At 40.8% G+C, this 25,801-nt stretch overlaps 2 protein-coding genes across 2 annotated transcripts in view; both read right to left on the reverse strand.

Moving 5' to 3' along the window:
• The window catches only part of LOC108112676 (protein slit), a 54,166-nt gene extending 28,833 nt beyond the window's left edge, over positions 1-25,333 (reverse strand). Inside the window, exons 1-2 of the mRNA XM_017222820.2 lie at positions 24,834-25,333; positions 9,975-10,043 (exon numbers count right to left, since the gene is read on the reverse strand). The gene's annotated coding sequence lies outside the window, so the exon portion shown is untranslated. The remainder of the gene's footprint in view (positions 1-9,974; positions 10,044-24,833) is intronic.
• LOC108112677 lies at positions 391-4,131 on the reverse strand. The gene is made up of 4 exons (XM_017222821.2): positions 1,254-4,131; positions 1,036-1,191; positions 816-983; positions 391-762 (listed from the first exon to the last, which is right to left on the reverse strand). Exons 1-4 carry the CDS (start codon positions 1,314-1,316, stop codon positions 595-597), a joined length of 555 nt encoding a protein of 184 aa, XP_017078310.1. The 5' UTR covers positions 1,317-4,131; the 3' UTR covers positions 391-594.
• Positions 25,334-25,801: the final 468 nt, after the last annotated feature.

Genomic DNA, 25,801 nt, shown 5'->3' on the forward strand with positions numbered 1-25,801 from the left:
AGCCCCAGCCAGCAACATAAATCACGTTATTCCTTATTAATTTTTAGACGAGGCATAAAGTAAATATCTTTAAGGACTGGCAGACGCAGCAAAACAAATAAAACCAATTTTGGAGCTCTATTAATCTAGAGGGTCATAACATTACGAGCCACCCTCTTTCGGTTCGATTGTGATATATTTAGAAGACATTTTTAAAGGCTAATACTATTAAGTTGTGAGAAACAGTAACGCAGAAACTTAAGAGCACGAGTGCCCAAATTCGCTTTACGGCACAGTATTTACCAACACAAATATAAGAAAGCGTCTGCAGCTGTACACTGAGAGAAAGAACAACTTTTTTGCTAACCAATTCACCATTTATTTTACTGATCTGCCAAATGAGAAATAAAGTCCAAAGTGCAAACAGAAGTTATAAGGAATGATTTCCAGTGCAAGTGTCCGTAGATGATCCAGGAAGAAACAAGAACAGTTATCGACGAAATGAAGCGGAAAGAGGAAAACGAAAATTTGTTAGTGTAATAGTTCGGCTAGCGCTCAAAGCCTATGGGCGAGCAAGTCGATATGAGCCGAGCATTTACAAAAACAAATAAGCACTCAGAGTATAGGCGTTGAGAGTGCAAAATATATTTTAAATATTCCTCTGTTGATTCCATAGGCATGCCAATTCATTTGGACCATGTACTCTCCCTCCGGAAATGGCAGAATTTTTGTTAATCGGTGATTAAAGAGTTCTGTAGATACCTTATCCACCACAATATCATGCTGAAAATAAGTAATTTATTAATATATTCCTTGTTTTTTGAACAACCACTTACGTTGTAGGGACATGAATATTTTAAGTTCGACGTTTCTCTGAAAAACTCATAAAAGTAACTACCAACTGGATTTGACTTTTGATTCTTAAAGAATTTACAGGCGTCGACCGTGAAATTGTACAGAAAGGGTTTGTATCCATTAAGACGTTGATAGAGTCCAAAATCAACCTAAATTAGATATTTGCAGTTTTTGGAAAAGAGGCACCATTTCTTTTCATACCTTAACGTCGCTTACAGGAAGTTTGAAGAGTTTGACGTAAACAGTTAAATACTTGTACGACCTATTCACTGACTTCAAAGCACAGGTATCGAATCTACAGAACTGTTTATCGACTGATTCGCACTTTATATTCTTGAAATCAACCCGAGAAATCGCCTAAAATATAACTTAGCCTTGAGGAAGACATCTCTAGCTTTTTAAAAGTTATAACTACTTACTTCTCTGGCCAAAAATATGATCAAAAACATATTAAGCAGAAATTCAAACTTTTTGCACATCATAGGACTTCGATGACCACACTGCTACTAATATCTCAATACGAATTCGGTTTGTAGACAAAATAACTACCAAAAAATCGTTGGTTAATTATAGTTATTATCAATGTTTAATGATTCGGATGGCGGGCTAATAGACCGTAAAGATAATATATAGATAACGTATAAAATTTAAAGTTTTAAATAAGATTTTTGGAAAATACACGAAAGCTGGCGACTGATATTATTAAATGGAAATTTCTTTGGTCTGTCCTGTGTCTTGTGTCCTGCCTGTGTCCTTCATTCCCCATTTTCAATCCAACTGACGCACACGCATCGTATCAAATTTCATGGCTGTCGCATGGGTGTGCGCGGGTATCTGTGAGAGTGCCTCGTATCCCTCGTATCTCGGTGCGTATCTTTTGCTCTTCACTGGCGGCGTGTTGATGACAGATTTCGTCCGTTCGTCTGTCCGTCGGTTTGTCGTTTCATTTTCGTTTCGTTGAAGTCATTTTTACTCATTTATTGTCACCGTTAGTACGTCAGAGAGTGTGTGTGTGTGAGTGTATATATATCCTTACGAGTACTTGGGAACCCTGCAGGCGGCCATCCATGGTATTGATTCCACTTCCATTCCCATTCCCACTTCCATTTCTTTCGCCACAGCGGGGCACTCAGTCAGTCAATTGACATGACTCAACAACAGGCGAATGTCCCTGCGACTCTCTGCGACTCCCTTCTCTCGCTGCCTCTCCATTTTTGTATACTTATTAAATATTTAAAAGCTTTGGCCTTTGTTCCTCCAACTGCCAGCCCAGGCAAATACTTAATAATTTCATTCCGTTTCTTCAGTCGCACCGCAGGTTGCCTCGGCCGCCTCTTCATCATCATCATGCCCTTCTGCCTGTCCTTTTTGACAAACTGCACGCACAGCGGCGACTTTAAAATTATGGTTTGTTGCATTTTAAATACAAATTATACATCGAGACTGTGACTCACCTGAACTCAAAAGCCACTCGAAGTCGTAACTCGGGAGGCACTGGAACAAGTGGGTCAGGTAAGACAATGAATGGTCATTAACCGCCCTGCTTCGAAGGGAAAACCCCGCCAGTTTTTGATCCTAGTCCACGCGAGGGTTGCTCAAGAGTCAGGGATGATTTCTTATTTCGGATTGGAATGTTCTTTTTTCCACTTCTTTTTTCCTTTTTGGCAAGTCAAGTGAGTTGACACCTTGCAAGTGCCTTTAAATGTCTTAAAAATGCCTGTTGGATGACCCCATTTGTGGGGTGACCCCGTCAAATGGTGACACCCCTACGCTCCACATAGACAGTTAGCCAAATGTCTAAACTTTCTCTTCACAAGATGACCCCATCCTAAGTGGTAAAATATATATTCATTCTATTCTTTGTGGTTGGACCCCCGTAGAGGCCATAAAAAGTTCTCACACTTGGCTGTCAAATGTTCTCCACATACCATGGTACAAACTGGAAGGAGAACCCATTAAAAAATTGATCCAAAATGACCTCCAATAACGAAAATGAAAGACCCAATTAGCTGTGTTTATAAAATTGATCTTGGCAAACGAAAATTTTCAAAAAAAAGGTGACATCAAATCGCAGGATGCAAGCTTTCAAAAGTTGACCCCAATTTGGTGGCCACCCTTCTCAAAATAAATCGCTGGGAAGTGATCAAATTACTCAAAAAACTCAGAAAGAAAATAAGTGATCCCAATATATATGGATATTTTCTGGAACTGGAGAAGATTGTTTATTTATTCAAGAGAAAAGGGAGTGGGTGTTGTGTTCCAAATTAAGAAATGATTTATAAAATCTTCCATTTACGATTCTTCATCTTAATAAGTGGATTATGACCGTGTTTATTAATCAAAGTTTAAGGCGTTACTTTTCTCTTCATTGCCACAGATTTCCCATAACTTTCGAGCACTCCTCGCCATTTAAGCCATCCCAACCATCCAGGTTGCAGCTGCAGGTACACAGGGTGCAAGTGGCGCCCTTCGCCGACATGGTTATCAAAAGGGAAACCAGGGAGTGGCCAACTGAATGCAGGAGGACAATGGAGTGAACCAAGTGAATAGAACCCAAAAGTATAATATGACAATTGTTGGAAAATTTTCCAGAGAGAGGCGGGGAGCAGGCACACTAACTATATGCTATAGCCATATACCATATGCGGTTGGCCATAAAGGAAATGAAAAAGAGATTCGCCGATAGCCTCAGGTGGGTTTTTGGTCAGGCGGGGATAATTGCATCGGACTGTTTGCGAAGCAGGCGGGAGGGGAAAATAGACTCAGGGACTGGATTAGTGGAGAGTGGTTCCCCCGGCTGGCATTTGGCATTTAAAGTGCCAAACTTCTTCAGGGCTTTCGAGGGCCAGCAGCAGTTTCGGAAAAGGGGAAATGGAGAGCAGACATATTTGCAGATCCTCCTGCCCGCCCATCATCTGCAACTCTTTCGTCTAACACTCATTTAAGTTCAAGTCCCGCTCGCGCTGGGTGCAAAAATTCTAGGAATTTTACTGCCCTTCTATAGCTGCAACAGCAGCAAAAGCAGCTTCACATGGTGGCGCACTTGTGCTCTCGTCCGATTCCAGCAAATATTTGCAAATTTACGTTGACTCAGTGAGCGACCCGGGGAAAGGATGGGACGATGCGGCGGCATTAGCGACAACTGTCGTAGAGTGGCACTTAATGAGCGGCGACTGGAGCTCCTCTTACTGGCATTTCCACCGCTGTGCTGCTACTGTTACTGCAGTGGCCCGCATGCCAGACTAAAACTAGAGGATAGGACAGGGATCCCAGTACCCAGTACCTCAGACCCCAGAACCTCAGAACCCCAGACCAGAGACAATCTAGCTGGAGTTATGCACGATGGCCATGCAATTGGCGTGGCAGTAGCAGTCGCAGTCGCAGCAGTAGCATCTGCAATAGCAGAATCTATCTTACGGATGCGAAACCTTGCGGCTGGTACGCCAGTTTCATTTTGTTTTGCTTCGTTACATTTCGTTTTGCCACAGTTTCTTTTTCTGCTTCTCCTCAACTCGTTGTTTAGCATTGCAGTAATTTGACTTGATTTGTTTAAGCTGACACACGGACACAGATGCTGAACCAAGTAGAAGGTTGCTAGTTGCAAGTTGCAAGTTGCAGTTAAAGTTGAAGTTCACAGGGGGCCACTGCACTTGCCGCAATTATGCGCTTATTAAGGCAGTTCTTTCGCGGATTAAGTCATTATGGCAGTTAACTCTGGGCGCCACTTGCAACACTTATCACTCATTCCAATCGCTTCAAATTACATAAACTGTCTATTAATCTCGTCAAAAGGAACATGCCTTTAATCTGCTTAAAAATCTGCTCATAAAAAGTCCACAAAAATATAACATCATAAATGAACAAAACTTACATAAATCATAAAGTAACATGCAGTGAAAATAAATAATATAAGTTGCAGTAAAACTTAAATTACAGAAAGAAAATGATTTGGTTTTCGTATTCTTTAACTTCAATAGACAAAAAGTTTAATATTATTTTCAAGTGAGAAGTTCTTACTACCAAAAACCTATTATTACTAAACTTTGTCTTAAAGTAAATCATTTTCCCATTTTCATTTCACAATTAACATACTTCATAAATCAATATTAAAGCTAAGACGTAATACACAACCCCTTAATATTTTTAAAAACATATCTTTACCGTAACAAAAATAAAATTCAACCACTACTACTGCAAAGATAAGCCCATTAATAATTCCTTATTGAATTATCGAAGTGATTAATCCCTGTCCATTTCGAATTTGGCTCAGTGTACGCCCGTTACTGGACGACTCTGCCCCCGATGACAAATGTGCCGCTGCCATGTAATCGCATTAAACGTTCGCTGCAGCAGCTATCCCCCTGCCCCCCCCGTTTGCAACACAACACCCCCTGTTTGCCAGCGCCTCTGGTTTGTGCCCGTTGCATATGTTGCGCTCATTAAATTGGTATTTATAATGGCCATGGCTAAATCGCCGCCCATTTGCCACGCCCCGCGCTTAGTGTGGGGTATTACGAGTACATACGTCTATGGGTATTACGTGCAGGCAAGGCAATGCAGCGAGCGGTATGATGATGATGATGATGATGGCAATCATCATAATTTTTCGGCAGCCGCAGCTGAGAAGCACAAAAAGCGCAAATCGTCGATGGAGGGGGGTTTGGAGGGGGTTTAGAAGGGGTTATTTTTTTGTGAGGGGAAAAGATAGAAATTGGTCGACGAGCCTGCAATTGACAATCTACAATCGACCAGCGTCTAGGCAAATTGCGAAATTAATTAAATTTTAGCACAACTTTCGAACGGTACAAAAACTCAATGGATGTTGCTGTTGCTGCTGTGCGTTGATTGCCGCTCTGCGGTTGCTGCGGTCGCTGGTCGCAAAAAGGGGTAACAACCAAGGAGCGGGGTAACAACCGAGGAGCGGAGGACCTGAGTGGACGTGGACGTGAATGTTGGGGGAAAAGAGCTAGGCAAAAAAAATAAAAGCAAAAGCCGATGAAACCCAAGCCAAGCGGCTCCACGTTTTAACATTTCTCGTACATGCAAGTGACAAGGCAATATCCGTCACGCAAACAACAGCAGCAGCAGCAGCAGCAACGGCAACGGCAACGGCAACAGCAGCGGCAGCGGCAACAGCAACACCCTGACCAGCAGCAGCAACAACAATGGTAATCTGGAGCCAATGGTGGTACAATGGTAAGAATCGGTTCCACCAGAAGAGGCAATTGTCTCCGAATAGGGTTATGACACGCTTATTTTTATATCTCAATGAATAGGAGTTTCTTTTCAAAAGGGCTTTTAAGGAGCGGAAAATAACCACAAGTGGCAGGTATAATTGAGTAGGTGGTTTGCTCTTTGGAATATTGTTCTTTATAAGAGTTTCTGGTAAAATATTAATCTAAAATCAACATTCACAAAGAACACTATCTTGAGATCTGATTTAATGGAATAGCCCAATCTAGTTTTTATAACTACAACCATACTCCCTCCCTTATATTTATACCATTACCACTATACCATTAACAGTAAACTTAACAATCTCTCTAAAATAATCATATAAATGGCACTATTATTAACATTCTAACAAGGCCGAAATATTAGTAAATTATATTACATTCTCAGCACTAATCTCGAAATCTATCTGAGATATTAATACTGTATTAAGCCTAATATATGCAATCCATAAAACCCGAGCACATTAGACTGGTAATAACACTCGCTTTGGTCGAATTACCATCTCCATTTTGTTGACATCTGTTGTCACCTTATAAAAACTAGCTCGTATCTCATCCTGAAATTACCCGACAGTACATAGATCAACTCAGCAGATAATCAACAAATCATATGGTGTGGACATAAAGATTGCCTCATAATCGAACAAAAATATGTGGAACGGTGATTACCCGAAATGACAGGCGATAAGTAATTTCCACCATCTGGCCTGCCTGTTTACCAAGTTACATATGTAAATGCGATGCGAATGGCCGGCGATCAGGCACCGAAAATTATTGGCCATTAAATTGGCAATCGTTACCACTGTGCCTTGTGGATATATATTCTATAGGGGACGGCTGGGTCCTGGTTTGTTGTCCACTGGATTGGACGACTCTACGGCTATGTGGCTTTGGCAAAAAATTATTATTCATCGCTTGTACAACGACGACGTTGCTGTCGCTGTCGCTGTTGCCGTCGCAGTCGCAGTCGACGTACGAGTTAATTACGGTCCATTAGACTGCACAAGGGGTGTTTATTACCACATCAGTGGGCGCCGCCGCCAACGCCATCAGCCATCATACCATATCGGCAAGGAACAGGAACAGAATCAGAATCAGGAACAGGAACAGGACAACACAGGAGCAAGCGGGATGCCAGGCCGCCACTTTCGATGGCAAACTAGAAATTGTTGAGCGCTTCAAATCGCTGGACATGAAATCAGTTAGAAAATCTGCTTTGACATGGAAATTCCAACGGAGCACACTCCACTCTGTCGCAGGAATCAACTGACAGGTCATGTCCTGCTGCTGCTGATGCTGCTTAGCTGATCTTTCCGCAGGGAGGAAATTACAATTATGGTTATGTAAATAGATACTTATCGAGATATCTACAAAAAAGATTTGATTTGATTTTGATTTGTTTGGACTTTATTCTGAAATAACTTATTTTTGTCCATTTTGCCTAACCTTTGACCTAAAATAATATTTTTTTAATGTCCTGTCTTGCTAGATTTGTTTTGATTTCTAAGGAAATGAAAATGTCACAAATATATTTTTAAAGAAAAATCCTAAAAAGGGATTTCCGTTTGGACTTCTCTCCTAAGAAAAGAAAAATGCAATTTATGAATGGGAACATTTTATGTTTTATGGTCGAATAGTCGCAAATTTTAGTCTACTTTTCGATAGTAATGATTAACTTTTTAAATAATAAAATAATTAGCATAATTTAAAATATATAAAAATAAAGTAGTTAAAGCCTAGGCTAACGCAGATCATAATTAATTTTAGTCCAACCACATAATTTATTTTTTTTCGGTGTTTTATTATATTTTTGCTTGACAGGTTCGACGCACTTTTGCCTGGTTTTATCCTACTTTTTGCCTGCGTTTTTAATTAGGACGCAGGCGCCGAACAACGGCGAACGGCGAAACACAAAGGTTAGTGGCAGCAATCAGAGTTGGTATTGTGTACAGGCTCTGCCTTCTTGCTCCCACTCCCACCGCTCTATCTGTCCCGCTTGCTCTGAGGGTAAGGCAATGCTTGGCGACAAAATTTATTAAAATATTACGCAAGGTTGGGCAGTCAGTCATGGGTTGCTGTCCCGTTGTTGTTGTTGCTTTCTACTGGCCCATACACAGCACAGCAGAAAAGTTTTTCTCGCATTTCCGAGGGATTCCGGAGAGGGGGTGGTGAGGAGGGGTAAAAAATATTTTCAACAAATTTAGAAGAGCGGAAATTGCAAAGCATTCAAAGCGAGTTGAGTCGCAGAAGTCGAGTTATTTGTGCAAGGAAAAACTTTTGCCTTCAGTTAGAATGCGAATTGTGGGTGGTTTTCCCTTTCTATTTTTTTTCCTTCAATTTTTTTTTTATATATATTTTCTTCTCCTTTTTTGGGTGGGTTGGGGTGCGAGCATAGCGGCGAGTTGAGTTAAGTTAAGTTGGTTTTAGTATTGCAGCGTCGACACAAAAAATATAAAGTTCGCGTTGTTTACATAACAAAGGCCAGCGAAAAGGGGAGAAGGATGAGGGTGGCCTGTCAATTTGTGCATTGGAATTCGACTACAGCAGAGGGAGAGTGGTATGGGTGGGTGGGTGCCAAAGAGAACACACATAAATTGAAGTTTTATTGTTGCTGCTGGGGCCATAAACAAAGTAATTAAATGCAAAAGCCAGGCAGCCAGGCAGCCAGACAACAACATCAACAGGAGGAGCAGGAGGAGCCGCTCCAAAGGCAACTGCAATTAAACAGTTGAAGAAATGATTCTTTTTGGATCGCCTTCTCTGCTTTTTTTCACATGTGCCATGCCATTCCAGGCAACAAAAAAATCTGCACATTCAAAAACAAAAAAGGGGGAAAATCAAAACAAAAGCTGGCAAAAAATCTGCAAATAAACAGACTGAGCTAATTGAAGCAGCTGCGCCGCCAGCGTCAGACGTTGACCGCCTCTGTCCGTCCTTCCTTCTCCACAAAACTGGAGATTTGGAGAACTGGAGAGTCAGACATATCTAGAGAGAGACAGTGAAAGATGCCCACCCCACAACCCACTTGATGTACGATCATCACGGGGTCCTCAGGCTGTGCTCGTTGTTTTTCCTCTTAATTGGCAACAAGTGACAAGATTTTTTCCTGCTTCGTTTTTTTATTTTTTTTGTTTTTTTGTCATGCTTCTACAGCTCAAATATATTTGCTCAAGATGTGGGCAGGTGTGAAGACTTGTTAAACAAACCAACTAAATAGGAAAAAAATGTATGTGTTCATGAAGAAGAAAAATGTTAAATGGTTAAACGCTAATGGAAATGGCGTCTAATTGCTGGAAGGGGAAGCGATTTTTCTGTTTTGTTTCTTTTTTTTTCTCCGTTTTTTGTATTCACAACTTTGTTCGTTAAGTATTCCATAAATCCAAGTGTGGGCGAAAGAGAAGAAGACTTGACGAGTGTGAGACAATGTTTAGCATGGCATAATTATCCGCTATACGGTGGGAAGAAGGGGGTGTGGGAATACTCCCCTGTTGAGAGAGACGGAGAGACGTTGCACAACATCGGGGCAAATTACCGGACAAAGTCATTTACCAAGTCAAAGGGAAATATTCTTGGGAAAAATGTCTGGAATAAGTGCAGTACTCTCGGAAAAATTAAATGGAGTGAAGAGTGAATAACAGGCAGAGAAATATAGCCAGAACTCGGATCTATAAACATCTAGAAGTTCATTTACCAAGGCCAATTTAAGAGCAGTAAAGTGCTCATGAAGGAAAAGTAACTTACTAACTTATAAGTTTTCAATCTCCAATAACATTATTTTTACTATTACCAAGTCATCAATCAAATGTCATAGATTAGTTGACTTCTATCAAAATGGGTCACACCTTTAAAAGTTTCAACCTTATCTTAAAGTTCACCTCAATTTCCATATGATTGGTAAAGACTTACTTCTTTGGTAAAAACTTAAACTTCTGCCCCTTCAACGCGTCGTATTTATGGCCATTATGTTCAACATACCTGCAAATAAATAAAGAATAAACTTTTTAGTATTCCTTCCAGCTAGACTCAGTTATAAATCATTCTAAAATAAAATGCAACTTTCCATACGAGCATATCTATTGGCCAGGCCAGGGAAACAGCAACAGCAACAGCAACACCAAACAATTCCTCAAATCAGCTCAGTAAGTTTAATTTATGTGGCAGCTTTAGTATGAGCCTTTAATCTCGCACTCTCTGGATTATATAGTGGATATTCCTGCCACAAGTCAGCCGCATTCTAAGCACTCTGCTGATCTGCAGCAAAACCAAAAAGCAAAAGTCTGATGAAAATAAGAAAGGAAAGTGCTTAGCTTTTCAATTCTCTGCTTATTTCACTGGCCCTGCTGATTGAGTTCCTGATGAAGGCTTTGCCGCCAGTTGCACATGGAGCATGGAGGCATGGAGGCATGGAGGCATAAAGAAGTTGAGTGTAAGGTAATGGCAACAGATAAATATAACGAACCCAACTTCCCGGAATGATTTAAATGCAAAGTGTACATTTTAACACGCGGCCTGTGCCTCCTCCTGCAACTCCTTCTATACTTTCCTGAATCTGCTACCACTCCACCTCTTTTCACTTCACTTTCCCACCGACCACCACCTCATGCCCCTGGAAGACATTGCCGCAAATGAAGCAATTGCACACACAACCAGCCAACAAGCATGAAATACTCGGGAAAAATATCTTTGACATTTAATCGAACTTGAGATACTCTTGCCTAATGGTTATTTATATCTGTGAGCAGGAAATAAGTACTAGCTTGGTTAAAGTTTCTTGGAATTTAAGCAGCAATCTAACACTTTAAAATTCAACTTTAAAGATACATTCTAAAGATCCTTAAAGATTGACTAAAATATCTTGTTATCTTACAAATTGAAATCCTGCTTTGCCAGGAACAGCAAATCAGCTTTTGGAAAAAGAGTATCCAAGGAGGAAGCAAGTGTAATCCCCTCGTGGATTTGCTGGATTGCCGGATCGCTTGAGGATGATGATGGTGGCGTCAGTCGTCAGAGTGTTTGTTGCACAGGGCTATGCCAATGCAGCAGCAACAACAACAAAAACAAGAACTGCAACTGCATCAACGACAGGCGCAACAACAAAACATAAATTCCAATGAAATAAGTTGATTTATGCTGCTGCGCGCGCCGTGAGCTGACAGCCCCAGAACTCCGGAACCCCAGAACCAAAAGCAGCACTACTAGCACTCCCCAACCCTCTACCAAAAGGGGCACCACCTCACCTTACCCCTACTCAATACCCAAACGAAAAAGGGGCAGCAGCGGCACGAGGTGAAGTCAGAAGACCATCATCTGGTCTTGGGGGTCGGGCACCAGCAGCAGCTCATATGCCATATTTTTCATATACACGACGATATATACTATCTTGAGGAACATTTCTCTTCTGCCTTAACCCCCCAGAGTCCTCCCTTCCCTTAGCCCAACATCTGCTGACGTGCGGCATGCAAGAGTCGAAAATAACTAAAAAATAGAAAATGAATTCCCTCACTCTTGGCGGATGGTGTGGCGGCATTGAGGGGCGTGGCACTTGGCGTTGATTGAATTATATTTTGTGCACCGGATAGCATAAAAACCAAATGTGCGCCTACAATTTTCCATATTTTTTTCTTCATTTTTCAACTCCAACTAAGTTGTTGTTGTTGGCTTTTGCACAATCAAAAAGCTTAAGCAAGTTGGGTCTCCTAGGGATGAAAATCGTGACACGAAATGATGCCAAGCCAAAGTCAGGCGATTATAATTTATTTGACTGAATTCATAATTAATTTATGGCAATTCGTGGACATTTATTTTAAGTACAGCCCAACCCTAAAACAACCTTTGATTACTTTATTTGTTAGTAACTAAAAGTAAGAGATGATTATTATGGCCATGCACTTAAATCAAGAAAGTCTTGATTTGAAGTCAATTAAGAAATGTTTTTGGTTAACATATGGCTTGCGGGTGAAATATTGAAGATTCCTTTTTAAAATTCCATAACCATTTCCTCATTTCATTCGTACCATGTTATTTTCATTGTTCTGAAAAAAAAACTTTCCTCCGTTCACATCTCTAAAAATTCTCCCTTTAGCCCACGCCATGTTTTTGGGGCCTTTAATTTTATGAGCTTTTAACCCAAAACACAAACATAAGAATAAGAACAGGGGATGGGTGGACTGGTGAAACCAGCCTGCAAGTGTAAATCATGAAAATTATAAGCCATTTTAATTAGCTGCCGCTGCCGCTGTCGATGCTACTGCTGGCTTTCCCTTCATCAGAAACACATTTCCCGCCGCATGTTGAAATATGTTTGATAAATTCGCCTCATCTTGGCTGTTGGCTGTTCTGATTCTCCCATTCCCTTGCCGCTGAAAGGAATTTCCCTCCATTTGCCAAGAACATACAGGTCCAGACGGAACGAGAGCCGCGAGCAGACAAGGCTAATTCGGTGAGGCCAGGGGTCAAATAATGCATTTTCCTCATTAGACAGTCTCTGCCTTTGATGTTCTCCTTCGGCCACGCTAATATATATACGCCTATATAGTGTACGCTTCCCCCATGCCTATGCCCAGGCATTTTCATTTTCACTTCAAGTGATTTGCATTCCCTAGCAATGACCCAAACTCAAATTTCTGTTTCTGCACAGGAAAAAATGAAATGCTTTATTGAATTTATCAAAGAAATCTTTTGGGATTTCAAAATGGAATTTTGGATTTAACACTATGAAAAACACTTCCTTTAATTCAGCAACTAACTCAACCCACTATACTATACCGTAAAGTATTAATTAGTTTTAATAAAGTTAAAAACCACAGCGGCATTCTGAAAGATCATACCACAAAAATGACTAATTGTGTGGCATGTCTGAGTGTGTCTCTGTCATTTTGAGGAATCTTTGAGCTTGTTCTTAGAGGCCGCCTCATAAATTCTTGCTGCCCAAAGAATTGCCATTTATGTCGTGTACTGTGCGCATGGGCAGCAGGTTGAGAAGGGGCCAATGGGGGATCGGTGAGGAGGTGGGCTTTGGTAGGCACCTGGGGACAAGGCAATTGCTCTTTTTTTTTCTTGCGTCTCGACTGTCGCTGCCTTGTCGCTTTTTGAGCCGTGTGGCGTGCACCTGCGCGATAAGATAAGATGTGCCAGGTGAAGAAGGGAGAGGGGAGGCAATCAGGAGAAGGGGCTGGGAGTTCTGGCCATCTTGTGGTGACTGGCGGCTTGTAAGTAGCCTGCCTTTGTCTATGCCTCAATGTTGTTTAACGTTGTTATTGTCTGCCTCTGGAAAATCCGGGGAAAGTTAAGAGAAAAGGGGAGCACGGACGGCGGTGGTGGGTGGGTGGTTGGTTGGTGCATTGTTGCTTCTCGGAAATGTTCGCCAAGGGAATTGTGTGTATGTCTTTGTGTATAGAACAAAAATTGGGGAATTGAGTCAGTCAAGTCCAAGAAAAGTTGGCCGAAAAATGAAAAGGATGAATGTGCCGAGAGCAAACGAAGGGGAAAACATAAAGCAGGACAAAGCAGGGCTCAGAAATTGAAGGAAAGCAAAGAAAATGCTACAATAGAACAACAGTTTCCCAAGGAAATTTCCCTCGGATGTCTGGCCATTGAGAGGAAATCAGTTAGAAACATCGGTTCGTGAATGAACGGAAATTAATTTTTGAGTTTGCCGTGCCGTTATACAAATATTTCTCAAACCATATTCGATTAATAATAATGATGATGCCACCCCAAAAATTCACTTTTAATTGATTTTTTTCCCTCTTTCTACAATGAATGAGCCAAGAAAATGTATAACAATCTAAACTATAGTTAGTGCTCAGCCGGCTGTCAGAGCTGTGATCGGATAAAGGTAATTGAACTTTCACCACACAAAGTAAATGGGTTCTAACGCCATTCGTTATGAACTTGGGTCTCTACTTCAATTAACATATTTTACCATATTTCCATTTCCCTTACCATTCGCAGTCGTAACCCTTTGCACTCGGGGGGCAGCAAAGTGACCCAAAAAAAAAAACCCTTTCAAAAGACCAACCAAAACAAAGGTGAACCAAATAAAAAAAATAACTCAATGAGGAAAATCTAAGTAGGCCACAACGAAGAATTCAGACCCTTCGAAAAAAGATTGGAAAACAAATCAAAAAAAAGCAAAGGAAAATAATCTTACACAAGACCTTGCAGATCTGTCATCTCCTCAGTTCTTTTTATCAGACCGTGAGAAGAAAAAATGAAATGATTCCAGACTGAATTGCTTAATATTGTCAAAGACACTACCATAAAAAATACTGAAATGATTTTTGTAAAAAGAATATTGGGAAACCATCATAACCCTGATCTAGTTTTATTTTTGACTTAAGACCTATATAGACCATTGATATTTTTGGAATACCCTTTTAGATATAGCAACCTTTTAGAGCTCGAAGCACGTGTGTAATTATTTAGTCAACTAGCGGGTCCCCTTTTTCCCAAATATGAGTTCTATCTGCCCGTTCAAATCTTTCCCATGCAAGGTGCACTTTTCCCATTACTCAGCGCTTTCCCGGGAAAATGAGTAGGGCGGTGGGTGGATACGATGTGGTGGCTTAGATGAAGCCCCGAACACATTTCCAATCAAAGTCGTTGACTGTGATGACGATGATGATGACGAGTGCTCCGCCTTAATGTTTTAATTTTTGAGCCATTAACAGCTGCATATTTAGCAGTCTGGCATATGCCTCCGCACCGCAGGGGATGGCAAGGGGGAGGTAGGTGGTGCGGTGGTTGGGAGTGGTGCAGAGTGGTGGCAAGTACATCATTTCAACATTTGCCAACATGCATTAAACAGCAGCAGCAACAAGAAGTGCGCGGAGTTGGGGCGACAACTCTCGGAAACAAAGCCATTAGATATATCGCGTCGAGCAACGCCCATTTTTTGCACATTTTCGGTTGCCTTCACCCACTCACACACGCAATCAAAGGATGCACACCCTCACTAATACATATATATATATATATATATATATATGGACATTCTCCAGGACTTTTGCAACCCCTAACCGAACAGAACTGAACATCTTACCCCCGAAAAGCGTATATCCCACTGCCAGTTCCTCTTTTTTTGGGCTTACTTTTAGTGCTCATTCCGTTCTTCCTTGTTCGTTGGCGCAGCAAAAATTAAAAGCATTAAAAATGCCCAGAAGCGAGAGGGGGGAGGTGGAGCGGTTCGGGATATAGATTGGATGAGATGGGCTGGCCTGTGTGGGTTGGGCTGTTGCACAGCGCTCCTGGGTCGAAGGACGTTCCCTGCCGGCGGCTGAGGTGTTGCGATTGCAATAACCTTGCCCGGAAGAAAAGAGGCAAAGGGAGAGAAAGAGAGAAAAAATTAAAACCCACAAAAAACACATCAACCACGGTGCTACAGTGGAACCCAGGGGATTTGGAATGGTAGTTCTGGGGTTCAAGGATATTAAATTTAGCCGATAACTCTTTACTTGCCGACGGCCTCAATGGGTTAATAAAAAAAACATGTATGCATGTTGAGCGATATAAATTTGTTTGCTTAATCTTTGTGTGTGATGATATATATGATGTCCTTAAAAGGTTCATTATTATTGTAGCTTAAGTAAGTTTAGCCCTTTTCTTCTATAAGAAATTCCCATCTTAAGACAGAAGGATCATTAGTTTAAGTTCTAAGATGAAACTGAAACTTAAAACTCCTTAAAAGAATGATCTCTTTTAAATTTTTCATATCCTAATACTTTCCTAATCCTAGACAAGCTGTAATTTAATAACAGATCACGTGCATAGCAATTATAATTCTTGAACAACAACTGGCTGAAATAGGATATAGGAATTATAAAATATACTGGTATCCCGGCAATGTATACAAATAATTAATTAAAGAAATAATAATTCCCAGAACCCCTTTCGGGCTTGGGCAATTCGATCTGCGATTATGGGATTCATCCCTCGGGCGTTGGCCTGGCCCACTGTGCCATCATCAGGTTCACCACACACCACACATAACGGTGGGTCGTCTTTCGCCTTTCGTCATCCGTCTCCTGGCCGTAACGACAACAAATCGTTGTGGATTTTTATGAGTTTCCTTCGCCGCCGTCCTCCGATTCACTTCCCCCCCCTTATAACACACGTCGTGTTTGCCTTGTGACAGGCAGCAAACAGATTGTTTTTATCCATGAACCTGAGGATGGGGTGACTCATCCGCATCCTCATCTATCGTTGGTGGTGGGTTGCAGTTGCAATTTCCCGTAGCTCGCCCCTTTTGCCTTTTATATTTTATATTTTATTCCTGCGCCTAGTCAACTGGCTTTAATTTAATTTAAACGACAATTCATGGCACGCACTCACTCACTCACTCACTGAAAATTCTGAAAAGTGATCTGCGTGCGGGCTATATGAGATTTCCCTCAACCCAGCCACGCCCACATTCCAACAGCCGCCTAATGAGACACATTTAACGGATCCCCCTGAGGACAGCCACAATTTTTCCAATTTCCCAACTATTATTGCAAGGCGAAGCGGAAACACATTTCATTCATTGCGCGCTCGCTGGGTAGACATAGTACACCATAACCCTATATATATATTTACCCATGGGTCGAACCTATTTGCTTTTTGTACTTTTATTGCACCGGGATCGTGGAGAACCACCACCACCAAAGCGGAGAAAGCCTGAGAAACGGATGGGGGTAGAGTTCAACTGTTGAGTTTTGAACGCTTCGTTGGCTCTGAGTTTTGCGAGCGGGTTTCGTCTGAATGCATATCGGGGGTTAGCAGGGAGTAGGAGGGGGGAGTAGGGGAGGAGTTCCTTATCAAACGCTAAAGACCGTGTTGAAGATAAGCCCAAGCTTTTTTCATTTTGTTTGCTCCACTAAAGCGCACAACGCACATAAATAAATTGATTTGGGGTTTCGATAAAGTTCATTTATTATATATGAATATGGCCTGTAAGGCACATGTAAGCTTAGGGAGGGGATAGGGGGGAACCGATTAATATTGCCCACGTTTCCGGTGTTTGTTTTTTTCGGATGGGGAGGGGTTTTGGACTTACATTATTAAAGTTCTGAGCACACACAAAAGGCTAGTGAGGGGGGGGAAAATAATAGAGAGCTTGGGAAACTTAATTTCTGATAACCAAAGTAAATGAAAAGATATGGCCAGGGAGGGATAAAGGCTGCATATATAGAGTCATATTACTGGGAATTCTAGGAGCTTTGCAAACAATTTGCCTATCTATAAAAGATAGTGCATTATTCATTAGTTCAGATCAGGATACTAAAAGCCTGTGCTGGATGCATTCGTGGGAATTGATAACTAATCAGTAGCCAGCGTTTGGGAATGGTAAATATTTATCGTTGATTGCAAAATGTTAAAATTAAAGCAATTTGTTCGGTTTATTTAATTCACATTTCCATCAAATTTACCCCGCAAATGAATGCTGAATGAGAGTCTTAATTTGAAATCATTTTTAAATGAAATCAAATTGAAATCAATTCAAATGCCAATACAAAGCCCAGGGCAAGGCAAATGAAAGACATAATTCGATATAAGCCACCGCTATAAGACCCGAATGAGGGCCATTAGCGGGCGCATCCCCAAAAATCTCGTTTCAAAAGGAAGCAGAAGACAACTTCCCTCATAATGGGAGATTTTCAAATTTTAAGAACTTTCACTCGTTGCCATGAAAGACTTTCCAACAAAAGGAAATTCTGAAATGAAAATCAGACAAATTTATGTGAGCTTTCAATTTTATAATTGTATAAATAAACAACTATTAGCGGCACCAAAATGCGACATAATTGTCCAGTAATCCTAACTAATGAACCGACACAGAAGATGAACATGAAAAATGGAAAATGTGTTGCCCGCCGCATCGTAATGGGATTGGGGAATGTAAATGAAGATCAGCCGACCAGTCTCTGAGCTCCAGTCTCAGAGATTGGGAATAGACCACCAGGTGTCACCATCTCACGGTTTCCTATTGTTGTTTCTTGGTCGCTGCTTCTGCTGCTGACCAACTTGGAAAAAAAATAAATAAACCGAAATCAAATCAAAAAACAACAAACAAATAGAAACATTTTTGTGGCCCTCGTCGTCGCGGTGGAGGAGCTGGAAAAACTAAACCAAAAACCGAACCGAAAATTTAAATGCAAATGCAAACAAGCCCATAAAATTGAAAATATTTAATTAAAACGATGCGACACATTTCGGGAAAATGAGGCGGAAGGTGAGGAAAGCCTGAGAAATGTTCAACTTCTTTCCAGGCTTTCAACGTGGGTTGACAACGTTTGGTGTCTCGCTTTAACTGTTTGCGGCTCAAATATTTGGTTGCAACAAAAATTAAAGAAGAAAAGAAGCTGTTCCGTGGCAGAAGGCGGCAGAGGGCGGGGATGGGAAGGGGGATGGGGAGCAAAACTACAACAGACAGCGCCTTTTATTGGTTTGTTTGTGAGTTTGTGTGTAGGCTTCAAATGATGAGATGGAGACAACGATGGCGACAATGTGACAACCACAACAATGACAGGCTGCTGCAAAGAGAGTAATGCTCTAGGAGCTTCTACTTCGAAATGGGAATACCCTAATGGGAAAGTGGGGGAAACCTCAAAGGATATTTCATGATTTTTACAGCTCTTAAATGGGCTGTTGCTTTGCCCCATTTATTTAACTTCCTTTTATTGTAGTTTTAAATTTCTGTTTCTATTTTCATTTAATAATATTTAAATGAATAATATTTAACATGTTAGTCATTTAAAAAATGTCATTTCAAATTAAAGAAGAACTTGAAAACCTTGGAATACCAAGATAAACTATGTAAATATTAAAGTTTAAACAACTTGATGACTACTAAAAATGTCTTAACATGTTTTCCGACCATTAATTTTATGTTTACTCTGAATAAAGTTGTATTCTTTGAAATCAAGGGAAATGTTTCTCATACAAATCCCATAAATTCATGGGCATACCCCATTTAGGGGGCAGGGTATATTATGTATAATGAGGAGTCAGTCGGCGCAGATTTTATTGCAGCATCACGTCTACGTCAACGTTGTCTACCGGATGCCTGCAATATATCAAATGGGAGTCGGACTCTCAAACTGGCCATTGCATCTGTCCCGCTACCCCCCTCCTGTTTCAACCGGCAACTCTCTCTCTCTCTCTCTGTGTTTTGTCTGGCTCACTTTTAATAATTCCGCCCCGAGGGAACGTCAACGGATGGTCACCTACACACAACGGCAATCGGAATGACAAACTATAACAATAGGAATATACTCCAGGCAATCCAATTGCAATGCCCGTCGTCTGAGTGTCCCTCGGTTTTGCCCCTGAATCCCCGTCTCCGTCTCCGTCCGTCATTTGTGTGCAGCGAGGCATAGAAATTCCAAGTCCGATTCCCCCCGCACCTCCTACCCGATTCAGTTGTCCAAGCACTGCCGTTAATTATGGGAAGATTTCCCATTGTACAAATGAGTTGGAAGAACAACTTTTGTCAGGCCTAATGATGGGTAGTGGACTCCGGGTCTCCGGGGGAATGTCGCGTCTGGTTAGCTTCCCAAAATTTATACAAGACTGCCTCCTCCTTCTTCTCCGGCTGGCCGGAAGAATGCAAATGGCAGGGGGCTTGGAGGGAGGAAAAAAGAGAAACTAAATTGGTTTATTACATTCTTTCATTAGGAACGGGAGAGCTGAGAGCTGTGAGCTGTGAGCTGTCGTCCGAAATCAACGACAATCAAATAAAGTTTAAATACATATTTTTATTTCATTACACACTTGAAAGTCTAAGCCCCGAAACGAACCATGTCTCGAGAGCTGGGGGATTGCGATGATGATGACGATGATGATGAGGCAGCGAGTATCTGGCGGATGCGATGTGCCAAGAGTGCCAAGTGCTAACGATTTGGCAATGGCCAGAGACATTGTCCCTCGTCTTTGGATCTGTGGATCCGTCTGTCTGTCAGCCAGTCCAAGTGTCCCTAACCCAGCGCTGGCTAAATGTTTTTGCAGCTTTTGATTCCTAGAGATGGTGACGTGAACGTGGGAAACGGCACTCCTCCTACAATATGGCATAATCCACACTCATAAATCATAACTTAGCCCAGTTTATGGACACCAATAAACTTGTCAAATATTCCACTAAGCGCGGGGGTTTTATGTTAAACAAATTAAATATGCAAATAGTTGGACATATTTTATATTTGCTTTTAATTTCCACACACACAAATACAACAAAAAATTTCTCAAAAAATGTATATATGTATCTCTCCTCTTGCTCTGATTTTTTAGACCTTCCCTTCGCTTTATCTATGTCGGGCGATTAATTGTTGTTATAAATAAGCATTAACTGGTGTGGCACAACGCAAATAAATTTCAATTTGTTGGCAAACGTGATTCGGAGTGGGGGATAAAAAAGAAAAAAAATAGAAGAGAAAGGGAATCTTAAGGATGACCAAGTCACGTGCGCATCTCTAGGACCTGGCCGCGAATTGTGGACGCTTACAGGTTTCGTTGCCTTTTCTTTTATTTCCATACCCTTGCGGAGGGTGTTAGAGGTTTTGGTGGGATTTTTGCAAGGCAACAAATACAAGTTGGGAGTGCCACAGAAATCTTTAGCGATTTGAAAGCACTTATATAGCATGCTAAAATCGGTTTAAAATATATTGTTGCATACTCTTAGACACATTACTATGTGATTTCCAGACCTTTCTAATCAGAAGAAAATAGAAAAATTCCTTCCCATATTACATTTTCATTTGTTAGATAGATCAGTCATAAGCTCTTATTAAACCTATATCAAAATCATCATAAATGATGATTAACATCAAAAAAGAGAGTATCCCATCTCCGACTTGACAAAACCAGCTTGCCGATTTCTTATTTTATTTTTTGGCTCCGATTTTTTTTGCCTGACTTTGGCTGACCAAAGGCATCAGACTCTGGCTAAAAAATCCAGCTCCAGCTTCAGCAACAGACTCTCGGGGAACGTCGAACGATTGGCATGCCAAGTGGAGTCAAGAGGATGGGAGGGAGGAGGTAGGTAGGTAGGGAGGGGTGATCCAATGGATGCTGGGAGTCGGGGTACTAGCCTCTGACATCGACCGACACTCCACGCTGAATTGCGAATGGAGCGTTGCCTACATTGTAACTTGTTGTAGCTCCAACAAATACAACCTCGTACACTGTTAGTATAAATTCTCGCCTTTCATTTTGGCGAGTAGTCACGATTTATGCGAAATCATTATAGGCAAGTATTTCTTTTTCATTTTACGACGTTTTATCTGCAGGAAGAAGACACTACAATATATATATATATATATACATTTATATATATATATATATAGTGTACACTATAATTGCAGTCGTGTCAATTAAATACATAGATTGCAGCATGTCGATAAGACATTAACCTTCCCTCGCTGATCGCTCTTTCTCTTCTTACCTGTTTTTTTTAACTCAATCTTATTAGTTGTGACTTGAGCTTTTTGTTTTCGGTTTTTCTTGGTTACTTTTTTCTTAGCCTTTTACAAAATGGCAGGTCATTTCACTTAGCCAAAAGTGAGGGAGGCTGAAAGAGATGGCTAGGGTCTTCTTCCTTACTTCTTTCTGGTTTTGCCTTTGCCTTTGCCTTTTTGGTGAGTGAATTTATGAAGACATGAAATGACTTTGATGTTTTTGCTGCTGCTGCTGCTGCAACTATGCGAAGATGTTTCCCACTGGAACCACCCCCGACCATGACTTGCAAAGAAAATTTTCAACATTTTTGTAATTGACAAAATGGTTTTGTGTTTGCGTTAGGCCCTCGCCCTGGCCTTTACTGCGCCTGCCGCTAATCAAATCTGCTGAAACATTTGTATAATTTGAATGTCTAGCCAACTAGCAATTTCAATTAAACTCGCTTAACTGTGGGAATTTCTGTATCTGTATCTGTAGTATCTGTATCTGTATCTGGGCATCTTAAACTGCTCCCAATTAATTGGCTGCGTAGTTGAAATTCCCTGCGATAAAAGCGATTAATTGGAGCGCTTCCTGCTGACCAACTTTTGTTGATTGTTGGACCCAACACCTGCTGCAGTCCCAAAGACTTTCACTACGCACGGCTAACCCTAATTCCCTCAGAAAAACCCCAAAAAGACACATCGAAGACGAGAGAGAGAAAAAAACCAACCAAAACACTTGGCACCCAGCCGTGAGGTTTGGGGGCGTGGCAGGGGGCGCAGCCATCGGAGTGTGTAATCAACACTTTTATGTGATCCCCAATCCAATTCACAACTAATTACCAAAGCATCGAATGGAATAGGAATTGGAATTGGCCTAGGCATCGGCATCGGTATCGGCATTCGACAGTCGACATCCGACATGAAAATGTTGAAGGGATTGGGATTGAGGTGGAGGGCATTTGGATTTCGATTGGGCATGGAAATGGAAATGAAATTGGGTGGCTCTCGCAATTAACACTGGCATTAAAATCAGCCCAGAGAATCCGATTCCAATTATTTATTACACTTTTTTTTAGTGCTGCCTTTTATGTGGCTGCTTCTGCTGCTATGCTGCTGCTGCTGTTGCCCACCCTGTGCAGTTTGTTTAAACAAAATCAATCTAAATCGATTGCACTACATTCGGAAAATAAAGACGTAAATCAATGGGCAGACGGAGGAGGGCCTGACCAGCGGGTATAAGCAGAACCAGAGATTAAAGGGCCCTTGGCGTGGCGATAACAAAGTGGTTTGTCCGCTGGAAATTAAAGCAAGCTGCGCAAAGTGAAGGTGCCGCGGGCAATGCCACCAAAGGAGGCAAGTACATGTGAGTACAGTAAGTACAGTGGAATTTAGAGGGTATGGAAAGGTATATATAGGATGGTAAAGGAGCACTTTTTAAATCGCTTTGTAATAACTCAAAACTAATAATAGTATAACTATCTATTGACCTTCATTTACAATATAATTAGTAACAGGAAATTTGGGTGGAATACCCTATTAAGTTTATAGGGAGGGAATGAAGTACCTTGACAACATTGAAATAGTTAGGGATAAGGTTAAGGTCCTAGTATAAAAAAATATTCAAATAACCTTTTGGTGTGTACAGTAAAGTACACTGAAAGGGAGGAATACATTTGCGTCACTTCTCATACTTTTTATAAAGGCGGGCATGCCAGGATATGAGGGTAAAGTTCTTAATTTATTCAGCCTTAAAAAAGACATCCATTACCAAGAAAAAACAAAGATTGACAGAAAGTTAAGAATATCGATCAAAAAGCTTTTTATGGCAGTAAATAACAAAGGCCGTTGAACGTTAAACCAGAAAGTTAAATATAAGGTAATACCTCAAAAACACTTCTGGCATTCCTTACGATAATGTCATATTGAATTTGCCTCCGCCCACACTTTTCACAGGATATCGTTTAGTCGTGGCTCCCGCCGATCCCTGGCTCCCCTCTTCAAGTGTTTATTTACACTTGTCTTATGTCTTATTTCTTGTTTGAAGTCTTCGGTACGTTTTTCTTCTCTCTTTATTTTTTTTGTTTTAAGTAAGCGATTAGTGGCGGGAGACAATGAAAATTTGTCACTTGACAAGACAAAAACAAAACGATTTCCATTTGCCCGACGACAAATGAGACATAAGGCAGGCATAAGTGGATCCCAATTCTGCCCCTTAATGCCAATGTATTGGAAGTAACAGCCAAATCAACAAAACAATCGTCTTGAGAGGACCTATGGTGTGGGACGGTATGGTATCGTATAGTACGTTATGGTGTGGGAAGCCCGCACACACACACTTACGCAGACACACTCGATGATTGTTATTAGTACATTTGCTGTGGAGTATATCTAATTTGCCATTGATGTGTGCATTAAGTTTGTACTGGGCGGCATAGGAATTGTCGTAAAACATTAGTGTCCCCCGAGATTAGAGCGAATGTAGGAAGATAGGCAGAGATGTAAGAGAGGCGGCGGCGGAAAAAGGCTGGCTCATCGCCCTTTTATTTGACATTGGGCAATATTTATTGCGAACTCATTTCAATGCAGGCCGAAACTAGCAGGAAAAGCTGACAGCCAAGGATATACAGTGGAGCTTTTATGGAAGAAACCATTTGCCCTAGAAAAATGTTAATTTCAATGTGGCTTTTATTAGGATAATAAAGATTTTATATTCATTATTATGTTTCTCAGCTCCTTTTTGAATTCGATGAAAATATATTGAATAATATTAATTTAAAAGATGATTTTATAACACGAATTTATGCTTTCAATATTTTATGTTAAACAGACAACTGAATATTAATAGTGAATAATAATTAATTCATGAAACCCTTATGACTCATTTAAGTTCCTTTTAGCAAGTTTGGACTGTATAAGGATAGAGCAGGCGACAAGCTACGCAATTCGTACAAAGCGGAATGGCAAAATACGCCATCAAAATAAATAAAAACAGGACAGAACGAACGGAACTGAGCGAAGGCGAAAAAACAAATTCGGTAGCACAGCATTCGGGGCTATTGTGAGGAAAAGAGATGGTACGATGGCGAGGGAGGGTTATACCGTTACAACGGTAACGTCCCACCCAAAGTGTAATGAAATCCTTTGTGTGCGTGCGCTGTGCGTGTGTGCCAGTGTGTGTACGTTTTGTTTGTCAACTTTGGCGAGGCGGGACATAAAAATGCTAATACAAAACACTAGAGCAAATTGCGGCAAAATAAGTTTGCCAGTGTGTTGTGTGCGAGTGCAGAACTTAACACCAGCAAACAACTAACTTTGCTCGCTGGATCGCAACATCGTAAAGGACACTTACCGTTTTTAATCAGGCGAAAAACACCGCTAATCCAAATTCGTAACACCCACACAGACAAAGAATTACAGCACTAACACAAAGACACTAATTTCGGCACTTTGCAGAAGAAGAAAAACCTCTGTTGCCGCAAATTTAAATTCGACTTTTGCGACTTTTGTGGATTCGATTCGTTACGATTCGCGCAGACAAACGAAATTCAGGAATTTCAAGTGGAAATCTCGTTTGAGCACTTTTCGACCTGCGACTTGCGAAGCAAAAAGCGGCGCGGCAGAAAACTTTGGCCTTAACTTCGCTTTTAAAATGGCTTAATGCAAATATCAGCTTTAAAGCAATTCGCGCTTCTAATTGCCAATAAACAAGTCTTTGTTGTTTTTTTTTGTTTGGCTAAACTTTTCCAATTGCGAATTGTTAGCTTCACTCTTTAATTTGTTTGACGCTCGACGCGACGCGTTTGAAAATGATGCGTGCGTCCGCTCACTTCCGATGCCGTTCGAAGTTTTTTTTTTCTGTTTTGATGGTTCTTCAGTGTTACCAGATGATGAAGTGGGTTTAAACTCAAAATGCTTGTGAGCAATCATAAATTTACTAAAAAATCCTGTAAAGTTCAGCGCGCAAAAAATTTCAAATGAAGTTAAATATATATTTTTAATAATTATTGACCTTATTTCTAAATTAGTTTTTGTAAAATTATCTTTTCTAATTTTGTATTTTGTTAACTTAGTTTGTAATTTGTATTTTACATTGGTTATAATATTGGCATACCACTTAAAAATACATTTATTTTTAAAATTAACATACAGTTATTTAGAAATCTAAGTTTATATTTCGAGGATACCTAGAATAATACAATTATGATTCATGTTTAAAATTTAGCTAAGACTCAAACCAGCAAACTGGTTCATTTCGATATAGTTGCCAGATCTTCAAAATCCCTACCGCCAGTACGTGCCAATTTAAAAATTCCCCAG

This window comes from Drosophila eugracilis, unplaced genomic scaffold (genome assembly GCF_018153835.1).
Source record: "Drosophila eugracilis isolate 14026-0451.02 unplaced genomic scaffold, ASM1815383v1 contig_90, whole genome shotgun sequence".
Taxonomy (NCBI): domain Eukaryota; kingdom Metazoa; phylum Arthropoda; class Insecta; order Diptera; family Drosophilidae; genus Drosophila; species Drosophila eugracilis.

Coding starts and splice junctions, on each gene's coding strand:
- LOC108112677 (XM_017222821.2), bottom strand. CDS start 1,316: ATGATGTGCAAAAAGTTTGAATTTCTGCTTAATATGTTTTTGATCATA. Junction 1,192..1,253: donor TCATATTTTTGGCCAGAGAA/GTAAGTAGTTAT, acceptor GTTATATTTTAG/GCGATTTCTCGGGTTGATTT. Junction 984..1,035: donor TTCCTGTAAGCGACGTTAAG/GTATGAAAAGAA, acceptor TATCTAATTTAG/GTTGATTTTGGACTCTATCA.